General features: G+C 49.4%; 1 protein-coding gene across 1 annotated transcript in view; it reads right to left on the reverse strand.

Annotated features, from left to right (window-relative positions):
- Positions 1-14,390, reverse strand: part of LOC119110125 (uncharacterized) — a 46,923-nt gene that overhangs the window by 31,102 nt on the left and 1,431 nt on the right. Inside the window, exons 2-6 of the mRNA XM_037233864.1 lie at positions 7,503-7,694; positions 6,509-6,648; positions 6,115-6,235; positions 4,991-5,068; positions 4,251-4,427 (exon numbers count right to left, since the gene is read on the reverse strand). Coding sequence (XP_037089759.1) covers positions 4,251-4,427; positions 4,991-5,068; positions 6,115-6,235; positions 6,509-6,648; positions 7,503-7,694 — 708 coding nt within the window. The remainder of the gene's footprint in view (positions 1-4,250; positions 4,428-4,990; positions 5,069-6,114; positions 6,236-6,508; positions 6,649-7,502; positions 7,695-14,390) is intronic.

Genomic DNA, 14,390 nt, shown 5'->3' on the forward strand with positions numbered 1-14,390 from the left:
TCCGATCGAGTTTTTCGCCGTGGGCACAGTGAGCGCTGACATATGGTTTCTCCCAAAAAATAAAGATCCCCGGACCCTTTATGGTGCCTTGGAGTTGGTCGTCACTTGAAAAAATTTGCTGCCCTTTGTGTTGCCCTCTGGAATTGAGTGCCTCTTGCAAATTAAGATTACCATACCAAAAGGAAAGCTTTTGGTGCCCTGCACCGAGGGAGCTGATCCAGAATTTCATCAGGGGGGAAGGCAAAGAAATTGTGGTGCCCCTATAATTGGTGCCACTTGAAATCGAGACCTGCGGCCGTTTGCACCGCTCGCTTCCGTTTGGTGCCTTTAGAGAACGAATATCATGGTACCTTGAATTTAATGTTTTGGTGCTTTTTCGCGAGATGGCCGTCCAAGGATTTAGTCAATGGAAAGAAGCGGACATCATGATGTCACTTGGAATAAGTTGCCTCTTGAAAATAAATTTCTTGGAGTCTGTCCTGTTGCTGCCTGGAGCTAGACGACTCTAGAAAATTAAGTTGATGGTGCCCCGAAACGAAGGTTGTGGTGTCGGTCCACCAACCGGAGAAATGCAGCATTTTGTCAGGGTTAACGGTAAAGCTATCATGGTGCCCCCTGGATTTTCGTCTCCTTAAAAATAAGGACCTTGGGCCGTTTAAATGGTCCGCTTTGATTTGTTGCTAAATAATGATAAAGGCTGTGGTACCCAAAAATGTTTCATTAAGAAATCAGAAGGAAAGAAAGCTTTGGTGTCCGCGCTCCCGAGCAAACGACCCGGGAATTCGTCTTGGTGGGAAACGGAACATGATTGTGTCGCTGGAATCCGGTACCTCTTGCTAATAAAGGTTTGGGGTCATTGTGGTGCTATCTGGAAAGGAGTGCACTCAAAAAATATATGCTATAGTGCCCCGAAATGAAGGTTTTGGTGCCCGGTCAACTTGTGACTTAAGTGTTCTCACAAGGCAGCAAAACGTTGTTGGGCCCCATGGGGCAGGGTATAGCTCTATGCACCCTCCCATGCAGAAAAATGTATCACTGCCCTTGTTCAGGGTATTTGATGACGCAAAATCAATATTAATACGGGGAGATAACAGAACTGAACTAACCAAGAAAAAATAAAATATTGACCGCTCAGCTGATGGTCTAAGTCCTAGTACTTCTCGGTTTTGGCGAGAGACCCAGGGCTGCTCCATGTCCGCTGTCACCAATCTTCGAGCCATGCAATAAAAAGCACAAACTTTCAAAACCATGGTCAAGAAACTAGTTCCAACGGGAATCGCAGAGAGAGTTTTGGGACAAAGTAAAATCGAATGCAGGATTTGACAGCCCGCCTGTGAGACAACGTGTTGGCAAAGCACAAAACTCTTAGCTCGTAGCCTTATGTAAATGACTATTATTTATATTTGGCCTGGACCTGTTTGGTGTAGCGTTGAGTATTGTACGTTTAAGCTGAAAAAATATGCATGAGGTACAAAACATGGACCATGTCATAAGTTCAGTATGCTTCTGGTCTCTCCCAAACAGGGACACAGCTAGGGGTGCCAGACCTCTATTTCAGGCCCGGATTTTTCATTTTCCACTTCAAATGACAGAAGGGTGCCGAAAAAGGGAGAAAAAAGTCGGCGGGATACGTACTAATAGAGTTCCGGACTCCTGGCAAAATCATGGCAGTGACTCTGCTCCCAAACATAGTAGTGCGGGTAGCTGGGTGTAGCTTGTTTCACCAGTTAAATTGCGGAGATCGACCCACCACCCCCAAATCCACCCCTGCCCCGGGCAAAAGAGCTACCTCCGCACTTGGATCACAGTCGGTGCATCTGCGGGTATCACCTTGTCCGGTTTGACAAGTCTTGCAAACTGGGTCAACCATGTCAGCTACCTCCATCCGATTTTTGAGCGGCACCCGGCCATCAGCCCACCAGCCCAGAGCGTAAAATTTGCAAAACTGTAGTAAAAGTGCACAGCGTAGCTTACTTACGGGAAATGTTGACTTACCATTAAATTCCACCGACACCGACACCTCCCGAAGCCGACGGCGGACAGCGATGCACCTCGGTGGTAATGCAAGGTGTTCTAGAATGGTCAAGTGAGACAAAAAAAAATGCAGTCACCAAAGCTCAACTCACACTGATTTTATGCAACAAAGCTGTTTCAATGTGTAGTATTTAACTTAAATAACGTGGTTGTGACAACTGCCAAGTGCATGACAACAGTTAGTCATCAGTTTATTAAAAGAAACATAACTATGTTGTAGTCTGCTTCAGGAACACCGCGTAACGCCTGGTACTGCTTATTTAAAAAAAGACGTTGCAATAATAGCTTCATGTGAATAACTACTTTTCCTAAAATTTCCAAAACGTCACATGAGCTTCAACAAGACTTGACTGTGAACTGCACGTGATTTACATTATGTTCAGGCTAAATAAACCACTGCAACTTGACTGCAGCGTCACCTCTCAATCACAAACATATCGTTAAGTGTTACATATCGTTAAACATATCGTTATCGTACACACTTTCGTGTAGACGTCGCTGGCGGCGGTACGCTGAGAACTTTGTGAAAATCGTGAATAGTCTCAAAAGTATTCACGGCGGCGCGCCGAGAAGTTTGTAAAATTAGCGGAGAGTCTCAAAGTCTCCGCAAGAGGGCCGTCCCTCCACATAGTTCCTGAGGTGACAAACTGGTCTCACATGAGACCATGCAGCAAGAGGTTTCATCGTGGAGACCGTGCAGCATCCTTCCAAGAGGATTTACCATGAAAGTTCTCAAAAGTGGTGTTCAGTGTATAAGGATGATTTGCGGAAGATAAGGGAAGGAAATATCAGTCATTTTTGCGGGTAAGCTTTAGCATATGAGAAAAAACGACACCTCCAGAATAACAAAACGACGCATTTGGAATGAAGAACAGCAAAGCATAGATCAGGCATCCTACCCATTTTTAATGCTGATAATTATGCAGACTTCCACTCCGGAGGGGCGATCATACCGCTGCACCGATTTTTTGAACGAATAGAACCGATGTTGCGAAGCTCAGGGCAGAACCATGTGACCTAGATTAAGGTGTAGAAAAGCGTAACTAACGTACCCAGGAATATATAACGTTGAAATGTATCTGAATGTTTGGCTCCAGCTAACCAAAATACATGACTGGCCTTGTCAGTGTCTGTTTTTAATCCTATTGACGTTTCTACCAACAATAGCATCGGATTAAAAGGTCTCAGCGCATTCAAACGTGTGGTGGTCTCATTACTCTACCCACATGGAAGTTCGGCACAATTCTAAGCATGGGAATGTCGGTTTGAGTTTATTGTGCTTTCTTGTTCTTCGTTCTAATCATATTGTTTTGTTATTCCAGATATGTCAATATTCTTTCCCAGATAATGAAGCTCACCCACAAGAATATCAACTAAGATTTCCTTCCCAAGCCTCGCTTCCTTCTAACAGCTCATTTGGTTTGGGCGCCTGCGTTCTGATTCACCAAGGGGAGGTCAGGAAGGGTTCCTGTCGCCATATGCGCTCAATGTTTGACTTTGGCTGGCATGAACTGCGACCGGTAGTAACGGATGCGAGAGAGGTCAGGCGACGTCAGGGGGTCCTGCACTCTGGGATGGAATGCCAGTGCCGCGCGTTGCGGCATGTTAAGCTTTGGCCGTACAATTGCACCGTTGACTCGGTGTTCCACGATCGAATGGTGGTGTAATGGTTCACGAATTCAGCGCCGCTAAACGTGGACGCTGATCCCAGATATTCATGCAATACAAAGTCTAGCATGAAAGCTTTTTAAATGGTGGCTGATGACCTAAATGAATATATGCTATACATGCGCTTGATATATGAACAGAACCAAACGCACAGCAGCCTCTTGAGACATCAGTTCGCACCGATCCCGGTCAAGCTTCATCACCACACCGTCAAACTTATGGGTTGGTTGTCAATGACTTTACACATCTGACCTGCATGCTGCCGAGGGCCCACGGATCAGAACTGTTCCACACAGCCGATTTGTGCTACGTTGCAGTCTAAGGTTCCAGGCTGCACCTTTGAAAAGTGAGGCGCATTCAAGCGCAAAGAGACTTTGTTTTTGCCGTGACTGCGTCATCTTTTGACGCGGCAGGAAGCCATGCTGCGTAGCAGATGACATAAGGTGGAAAAACATCAGCCCATCGTAAAAACTTTCGCAATAACTTCCCAAACATTGAAAGCAGGGAAACAGTTCTACGATAACCTTGCCCGGGCTCGGCGCGCTGACCTGTGTGAGGTCCGGGTAAGTGAACACGGCCAGCTGGTCCAGGTGGTACTTGGTGGCGTAGTCGGGGTGGTGCAGCGCCAGGCACACGCTCAGTGCCGACACGCCCTCGTCCGTCACGTGGTTCACGTCAGCGCCGTGGTCCAGCAGCGTGTTCACGGCTGCCGCGTGACCCCGCATCTGCCGCAGTACGGATGTCCGTGAGGTCAGCTCTGGCCCTGTCACGGGATGGATCTGCAGCTGCTGCAGCGTCACGGCCGATGACAGCGGACCAGTCGGTGCGTGATCAGTTCATGTGTCAACATGTTCTTTCTAAATTTACCTCCCGCTTCCTCTCATATTTGCCATGTCACGTCGATATTTGCAGTTTTTTGGGGGGAGGAGACAGTCACAGGTCAGATCTTGAGTGTCATGTCACGCTTGTATGCATGCTATGTGGTGATAACTCAGACCATACTACGCTCGAGACCTACAGTCGAGCACAAGCTTCAAGACTGAGCCACGAGTAAGATTCTGATCCGTTGGCCGGCGCTAGCACACTTCATCGACAGCTACTGCCCACGATCCCGGCAGCTTCCAGCCGCTTCCACCAGGTGGCAGCCCGACCCGCGTACCGCCGCGCAGATGAGGCCGGTGGTGCCGGCTGAGTCCGTGACGTCAGCGCTGAGGTGTACGGTGCGCAGTAGCAGCCGGATGACGTCAGAGCGGTTCAGCGCGCTGGCGTGCATCAGCAGCAGGCTGGCCCGCTCCAGCCGACCGCTGGGCAGTTGCCCGACGCGGTCAGGCCGCAGAAGCTCCTGCATGTGCACACTGACCACCTCCTGCCGGGGAGAGGTCGGTACAGCTACCCCTGCACGCTCAAGATTACCACCTCCCGCGGAGCGGGTCGGTACGGGAGCCCCTACATGTGCACGGTGACCACGTTCTAAGGAAGTAGGAAAGGTAGCATGGCAGCTCTCATGCGCGCACACTGACCAACTGGTGTAAGAGACGGTCCAGGAGCTTCTGCACACCACACTTACTGGCTACTTTGCAGCCGAGTCGGCACAATGGCCCTCGTGCATACATGCAGACCACATCATGCATATTAAGGAGAAGGTCGTTCGGGTCCGGAAAGAGAGAGAGAGAGAGAGAGAGAGAGAGAGAGAGAGAGAGAGAGAGAGAGAGAGAGAGAGAGAGAGAGAGAGAGAGAGAGAGAGAGAGAGAGAGAGAGAGAGAGAGAGAGAGAGAGAGAGAGAGAGAGAGAGAGAGAGAGAGAGAGAGAGGAGAGAGAGAGAGAGAGAGAGAGAGAGAGAGAGAGAGAGAGAGAGAGAGAGAGAGAGAGAGAGAGAGAGAGAGAGAGAGAGAGAAAGAGAGAGAGGGTATTGCTCACGCTCATGGCGATGACTTGTCGACACGAATACAGGCGACGGAAACTTCTCCAATAGCACGCGTAATTAAGCAATGCTTTATCTATTAAATATCAAAGTTTCATCCCCATTTGAAAGCGAGAGGTTTTGTCTAGGTACCAAAGAACCAAAAAGCGTGCTTAACTTCTGACAGTGATTCGAGAGTCGCTCTATGAAACATCCATCTAACGTCAGTATTCCTCGATTGCAAACTCCCGTACCAAGCGTGCTCTTGGTCCTAGCAGGATGCCTATTTCTGACCCAATTGACTCGCCCATTTGCACTTGGCTGCAAACCTGACCATACGCACGCTCTGGCACATTCTTCGCCCTCGATCAAGCTATGGATACACCCCGTTGGGTCTGTCTGTTTGCGGACAGCGTCGGGCTATCGGCTATGTCCATATTGCTCAAGTCGGAACAAATATGTGCCTGTCACCGGGCCGCCCTTCGCTCGGCGGCCGCGCCGCTCCTACTGACCATGTCCAACCTGCCCGTCTTCTCTGTGCGGTAGGTGTGCTCCTGGACCTCGCAGAGCGCAGTCGTGTCGTTCCAGGCCAGCATGTGGACTGGAGCCAGTGGCCGGGCTGCGGAGCTGTACCTGCCAGCGACAACCGAGGCGATACTGAGCCTGGAAGGGCTGACTCAGCTCACACACCTGCGTGGGCAAGCGAAGTCCCCAAGACCTTCGGCTGAATGAACACTATTCGTTTATGGATTAGTCCTATCTGCAAATATTTGTTTGCAAATTCGTGAGAGCTGTAGCATATTGCATTAGTTTTTTATTGCCTTGCCGGTACCTTCAGTGGAGTAGCATTTTATCTCGTGTCCGGCTCTATACGCCACAGCAGCCGCCATGCACCGCCGGCCATACCGGTGGCTGGGAAAGCCGGCAGTGCGTCGGTCGCGCAGCTTCGGGTTGGTCAGCCGGTCCAGCTGCTCCGGCGGGCAGTCGGCGACGCTCCGACCCCCCTCCAGGCTCTTCAGCACCGTCTCCAGCTGGGTCTCCGGCTCCTGCGGGCAGTGGGGTCGAGGTGGCGCCGTCTCGGCCCTCAGGGCCTCCCCAGCCTTGCGCGGGCTGGGCGGGGAATGGTGATTCACAGGGGGCCGCCAGCCGATGATGAGCCCCCCCCCCCCCCCCGTCGTCTATAGTCGGCGCTGAACTGGCAGAAGGAGGGAGAGAACCTTCCATTGGGAATAGAGGCGCATGCGGTGACTCATATCGTAGCGTGGCGTAGCATCGCACGCATGAAACTGTGGAAAGACCGTGCGGACAGTGATGTCCCGAGTGGGGACGAAATGTGGCCGGGCTGAAAGAAATACGTGGACGAATAATACAAAGATATATAATATATAAAATAACATAAAGGTACAATAAAGAAATGTTATATATAAATATATATATATATATATATATATATATATATATAATAAAATATAGTGACTAGCTTCTGCACACCACACTTACTTGCTGCTTTGCAGCCGCTACTCGCACGCTCGCATGAAACCGTGGAAAACCACTACTTTGCTGCAGTGACAGACAATAAAAAAGAAATGCTAAAAAATAAATAAAAAATAAATTAAAAAATTGCATTATTCCGTACCTTTTCGCAGGCTACCATTAGTCAATTCTATTTTTATGTCTTTTCCGCAGCGTTTTGTGTGTCCCGCGACCAAACCACTCTCCACGATACCGACACTCCAAGTGTCGGTATCGCTGTTGCCAGACGCCCAATTTCGAGCCGCCCAACAATAACTCACCGTCTCGCCAAGGAACATCTCCGCCCGCCCACAGGCCCGACCTGCTGAACCGCCCACAATCCCGGCGCCAGAGCGCACCACCGCCGCCGCCGCCGCCTCTAACTCACCCGCACGTGCAGCACGCGCCGCTCGTACCAGCCGACATAGTGTCCGGTGAGGAGCAGGTCGAACCGGACGGCCGCCGGGGACGGCACGAGCAGGCGGATCAGCCGTCCGCGGCTCCACAGGCCGGCGTCCCGCGCGCCCTGCGGGTATGTCACCTGGCCCGGGCCGTGCGGCTGTCCCTGCGAGAACACGCCCTGCCCGGTGGCGGGAAGTCAAGACGCGGCCGGCTGACGTGGGGACAGTTGTGGGCGCTCTCGTTGTAGGTGTTCTGGTGGGGCCTGCGTGCATGCATATGGTGCGCTGCGTGCACTGGCCCAGCGCGCACGTCAACGGAGGGCAGCACTATACTCGCCGTAGCGACAGCTTCTCGGGTTGTAGCATGACAAAGTCCCAGGAAAGATTGTCGGCACGTAGTGTATCAACCCCGGTGTTAACACCGCTAAACACAGCCCATATTTAAAAACTGGTCCGAGTTGACGCCACAAATCTTCCCCTCCCCCTCCCCCCTCCTGGTACGGCACGGCTATTTTTTTTTTAGGAACGTTAATATCTTGCGTTACGTCTCAAGTTGTCCCACAAAGCAGCTGGCTGCCGTCTGTCTGGTTACCTGGAAACGAAATTGATGCGATTCAGCCAATGTCCACTTCAATAGCTCAGCTGGCTAGGGTACCTGCCATTCGATTTCTCTGCCCGTGTTGGGGTCGGGTCGACTCACTTTAGGCGCTGGCTTTTTGCCCCTAACTGGGAAGGCCTTTGCCCAGTGGCAACGGCGTCGAAAAAGGTCAGGTGACGTCAGAGGACGTTGCCAGACGTGCCGAGCACTGCGTCACGTTAAGTTGTCGCCGGAAAATTATGACGCGTTGACCCAAAATTTCGCAATAGGATGGTAATGTAAACGATCATGCAATAAGCACCACTTGGCGTGGATACAAGTTACAGAAATGCATCGACTTAGAACGTTCGGACTAAATATTATAAAATGAGAATTTAGCTATGTTGTTATGTAGTGCAGTACTTTACTGCATGCTGTTAATGCCTGCTAATATTTTGCTGCTGTTTTACTGACCCAAAAAGGGAAAGGTGACACAAAATGAATCAATGACATGATGTAATATTTCAGTTAGCTTAAACAGAAAACCTTTTAAGTGCTACCAATCAACTGCGTTTACCAGAACTTGCAGGTGCAAACTATTCCGTTTCCGTTTTCAGCACTTTCTGCTGCCGATCGCGTGAACTCACAACAGGCCGTAATTTAATTTTCCGCCTGCTGTTAAACTGTTTTGAATCACAGGGAGAGGCCTGCAACCTTTCAAGCCTCCAGTGACCTCAAGCAATCTTCTCGCCTTCACATTGCACTGGTCTCCTTCTGGGCGGCGGGGAATACCTCAGAGTCCATGTAGGCCGAACTCGCTAGCCCTCAGTCTGACCTGGAACTCCGCGCCGCTGGGGCAGGTCATTCGACCGCAGTACTCGGCTGTTCCGGCGTACAGGTACCCCAGGTACCTGTACCCGTCCGGATGCAGACAGGCACCACGTCCGTGCTGATTCTCCAACTTGTACTGGCCGGCGTACCTCTGTAAATCCAGCACAACGCATGGTGGAACCAAACTAATTTGTGTTAGCTTCGAAATGGCTTCCAATAAAGTTGACATATTGGACCTAACCAACTGGACAGGGTGCAAAACAGCACAGGCTGCGGCATAGTGCTCACTCATAACCAGGATAGAGAGCACTGAATGCAACATTCGCAGGCTCTGATGATTAGAGTGATGCGCGTATACGCGCGCGCACTCACGCACACGCACACACACGCACCCACGCACGCACGCACGTACGCACACCGATCTGAGAGGCCTTTACTTTGTAGCTGACAGGGTTGCACACTGACTGTCATACTTCCTCCCCCCCCCCCCCGCAACCACCCACCCCCCAAAGTATTAGTAGTCAGACATCACATAACACACTTGAGAAACTCAAGCGCAGAACTCCGTACGAGTGCGTGGCGCAGAATGGCTGTACGTGGTGGGAGGTGAACGTATGAGTAAGGGCTTAGGGCTAACAAAACACCATTGCATTTTTGTTTTTTTAGTTGCGTCAATCTGTGAAGCTCACATGGCGCATCCTTAGCTTTTGATCTGAAGCTCCCCAGTGCTATCGTTAACAACACCACTCAGTGGAGCGCAGCGCGGCACTTCGCAATAATCTTGTTAGAGCGGGGCTGCAGGCTAAAATGTCTGACTTGAACTGTGAGAAAATTTGAGCGGACAGAATCAGTCGTGATTTCTAGAAGATGATGTTTTCGCGCGCTTATTACTTTTAGCATCAAAAAGCTTATTTTTGAAAATTTGTGATGCGTAGAGTCTTAGTCCCCAGCACACCAGCTGTGTTTTCCCCAAAATATTGCCATTCGACGACGACGACTTTACCTTCCCCTCTGGAGTAACATGGAAAATGTGAAACGCCCACCTTACAAAAATTACCATTTTTGATCCTATGCATTGCAAGGCGTGATTCGAAACCTGCACGGAGCTCGCCGACGCATCTTCGAAGCGACACCAAACTAACATGAACTAACGTTGGCTAAGCAGGCATTTACTTAAGACGCGCTCGGGTGTTGGGTAAATTTATTCCCCCACCACGGAGTTCTTTCCAGAACAACTTCCAAATCACGAGGTGTGGCCGCGCCAAACTTTGTATAGCTGTCGGTAACTGAATATGCGATCTTTTGGCATGAGAATATCTATATTGCAAGGTGGCAAGGTTGCTGACCTATAGCAGAGCAAAGTCAGGTCATGCCTATCAGCGGAGGCCATTCCCGAGGATTCGCTCAACATGATGCGATAACGCGATAGAGAAGTGCAAGACGAAGTCACACAACGTTGAGATGACTTTTCAGACAATAAGATAATCAAATTAAGCTTGCAGCTGATGTCATGTACCTTGGGTCAGGTATAACGGCCAGGTCAGGAAGGTCAAAACCAAACCGTTTTTCCTGAGAAACTTGCGTGATGTGTTTTTTATGTTCGTTTCAAATACCCGGATCACTAGGACGTCCAAAGATGTCTTTCTATGGCTCCATGAAGGTCAGGAAAGATCATTGGCCAAAAAATCACCTCTATCATCATTTGCTTTCGACAGCATGTCAGCTAGGGAGAAACTCTGTGCCGACTGCAAATTCAAGTATCAAAATAATCTCGAAGTGGTTTTGGTCATATCTATCTTATGAATGTAAAAAAGATCGCTGCCTTGCTATGAAGACCTTTCGCTAAAATAGATACAAGGACTAAAGCTGGTCATATGAGAAAGCCTGAAGAAAATTCGTACACAGACCCGGAATTTCACCATGTCTGACGCTATCTGACCCACAGGTCACGACCTAGAGACTTTCAAAATTGACGAAAATAATTTCACCTAGAGTCCTACCTGCAATGTGAATATGATGTCTCCAGACCTCCTAGTTTTTTACATCTCGGACCGAGCGCGTGCTCACAGATCATCGCATACATGTGCGAGTCAATATGCGGACAGTCGCGCACACTCGTGCCCAAGGCATGGTGACATCCATTCTGGGGTGTGTTCAGGGATTTATGTCAGCGCTGCGCAGCCAGTGCAGATGAAGGTGTAAAACCAACCACTCTGTTTGGATGCATGTGCCGTTCACAACTCGCAGACGAGCAAAGCACTATCCAACTTACCTTGTAGTCAATAATCGGTTCCCAGGTGGGTCGGATAGTGAAGGAAGCGAGCAGAAAACTTTTCCTGAAAACTATCTCAAATACGAGACGCCGCGGCTGAACCGAAATAGATTGGCCCATGACAACGGCTTAGGTGCATTGTCCCGTTCATAATGAACAATGCCCACCAAAATATTCGCGCGCTTTTCTTTTTGCCCTACGCTGCTCACAATTCCAAAGACTGGAAGGCCGTGCGAATTCATACATGTTCTCATAAAATTACCCAGCCTGGGTGCAATCATATGCAGTCATTTCTGAAGCATATGATTAATCTCCGTCGATCATTCATGAACTGGTGAACGACTGAAACATCAGTGAACATAAGCCTAGTAACTCTCCATGAAACATAATTTTTCTTCCTCATTGGTGAAAGCTGTTGGCATTGGTTGCCCGATGTGTCTTGTCTGTTGTTGGCATCATTGACATCCCAGCTGACATCTATCATATCTTGCACCGCCCCGCTCTTCCCAAGCCACATCAGGCGTCTCACGGGTAATAAGATAAGGTACTCTGCTGTAATATTCCAATGCCCCTTAAATCGTATAGCCTGATCGTTGTAAAACGGCCAGCCTATGGGGTAAAACGGATAGCAATGTAGCAAAGAGGTAGTAAAAACCCAAAGAGGTAAACGTATGCTTTGGAAGTAAAGTCTCAATAAAAAGTCTCAATACATGTATTGTGATGCCACATCGGACTGGAATGCTTCACATAGATTATCAATGCTGACTCAGCCATAGGCATAGATTATCAATACTGGCTCAGCCATAGGCACTCTTACCGTGAGTTGTGACAACTCACACGCCTGACATATTTACACGACTTTGCTCATATTCTGAATGGTTTGCAATTTGAACGCATGGAGGCAATTAAACACCGCCTGCACATATGCATGTCTTTATCCACACATTTGTAGTCTACTCCACTAGTTGGAGTAGCGATGACGTCATATTAAGTAAAAATTCACTTCACTGTTTGGGACTTACTACCAAAAATATTGGTAATAACCAAAAAGATTTGGGTACTGAAAACAGAAGCGACAATTCGGGTGAAATTGTGTAACTCTTGATTTCAGTCTTCACCTTTTTGATGATCTAAAAACATTTTATGTTTATGCTTTGAATTGTTTGTGGTTATATGTGCGTGGGTTTGTTGTTATCTAAGAGGTTGTCCGCATTTAGTGTGCCAAAATGACACAAGGAATATACATGTATGCGGTACTGGGGAAGTCTTTCATGACCTGTCACGTGACGTTTTGATCACCTGTTATTAGCATCAGAGCTTGTGGCGTAGAATCCTAGCACTACTACACCTTCCATGTAGATGACTGGCCTGGGCAACACTGCTCGGGGGGGGGGGGTAGATTCACAAAATAAGTTGGGGTGGGATGGGGAGGCTGAGCAGAAAAAGGGCCAAAATATCCGCCGAAGTACGCTTAAGACAGTTTGCAACCAATTTCACACACTTTCCTATTAAAGGGAGTTTTTCCACATTTCTATGGGGTTTGAACCAAAATAGCCGCCTTGAAGATCTTTTGCTGTAGTTTGCAGCAAAACTTGCAACAGTTGCAGTTCGGGCTTGCCTGGCTTGCCTTGCCTTGCCTTTCCCATCTTACGACATAAACTCCTCTAGTTTTTAGGTACACAGACGCAAAAGTAGGAGGCATATTCAGGGAGAGAATTTTAATCCCGCCCTGGCATTGATGACGTCATAATAACGTCATTCAAGTCCTGCCATTTCATAAGGCATGCGACGATCGAGACGGGGACAAATAAAGTGGTCGAGTCGTTCATATCTGGCGTTGATTAGCACGATTTCCAGATATAACGGCCGTCAATTGGCCCTCGATTAATGTTGCGCAAGGTACGATGATATAATCAAGCAATGACGTGTCGGGGAGCATATTTACTTTACAGAGAAATTATTTTGCCGTGAGCAGTTTTTCCTACGTAGTAGTCTATTAACAGTTATCATTGAGCTTTCTTCACCATACCTGATAGTCCAGTATCTTCAAAGGTGAAAAATTATTTTTAATGGACCCACCATCTAGTTAATTGGAAATTACACCCGTGATACTGGTGAACTCTGGAGGAAGGTTTCTTTTCGAATGCACGTCGATCCTGCACTCAACGTGACGCTGGGAGGATATACACTCCCGTTTACCCTCCGATGGTGCGGCACAGTATAACTGCTCATTTCGTTCTCGACGGGGAACTTCACGCCTGTGTCAGCCGCGAAACAGATTCACAAACTCTCGCACAGGCTTGTGAGCCACCGCTGCCAGCCACCACGCCCGGATATCGGAATAAATCAGACCTGGGCGCGCTTTGGCACGCCAGAACATCCACCGCTTCACCAGCGCAGCCACATCGGCCACGGTGCAGCATCAGACGAACATCCGTGCTAGTGCGGCAGCATTAGACGAACATCCGCGCCAGCCCGGCAGCATGTGATGAACATCCGCGCCAGTCCGACAGCATTAGACGAGCACCCGCGCCAGTCCGACAGCATTAGACGAACATCCGCGCCAGTTCGGCAGCATGTGGTGAATATCCGCGCCATTCCAGCAGCATTAGACGAGCATCCGCGCCAGTTCGGCAGCATGTGATGAACATCCGCGCCAGTCCGACAGCATTAGACGAGCATCCGCGCCAGTCCGACAGCATCAGACGAACATCCGCGCCAGTTCGGCAGCGTGTGGTGAATATCCGCGCCATTCCAGCAGCATTAGACGAACATCCGCGCCAGTTCGGTAGCATGTGATGAACATCGGCGCCAGTCCGACAGCATTAGACGAGCATCCGCGCCAGTCAGACAGCATTAGACGAACATCCGCGCCAGTTCGGCAGCATGTGATGAACATCCGCACTAGTCCGGCAGCATTAGACGAACATCCGCGCCAGTCCGGCAGATTCAGGCGAACATCTGTGCCTGTCTGGCAAAATCAGACGAACATCCGTCCCAGTCCGGTAGCATCTGATGAACATCCGCGCCAATCCGGCAGCATCAGCCAAACATCCCGCGCCAATCCGGTGGCATCAGACGAACATCCGCGCCAAGCCGGTAGCATCAGGCGAACATCTATGCCAGTTCGACAGCATCAAACGAACATCCGCGCCAGTCTGGCTAAACCAGACCAACAGCCGCCCAGTCCGGTAG

Source organism: Pollicipes pollicipes, unplaced genomic scaffold, assembly GCF_011947565.3.
Source record: "Pollicipes pollicipes isolate AB1234 unplaced genomic scaffold, Ppol_2.1 Scaffold_7231;HRSCAF=8579_pilon_pilon_pilon, whole genome shotgun sequence".
Lineage (NCBI taxonomy): Eukaryota > Metazoa > Arthropoda > Thecostraca > Pollicipedomorpha > Pollicipedidae > Pollicipes > Pollicipes pollicipes.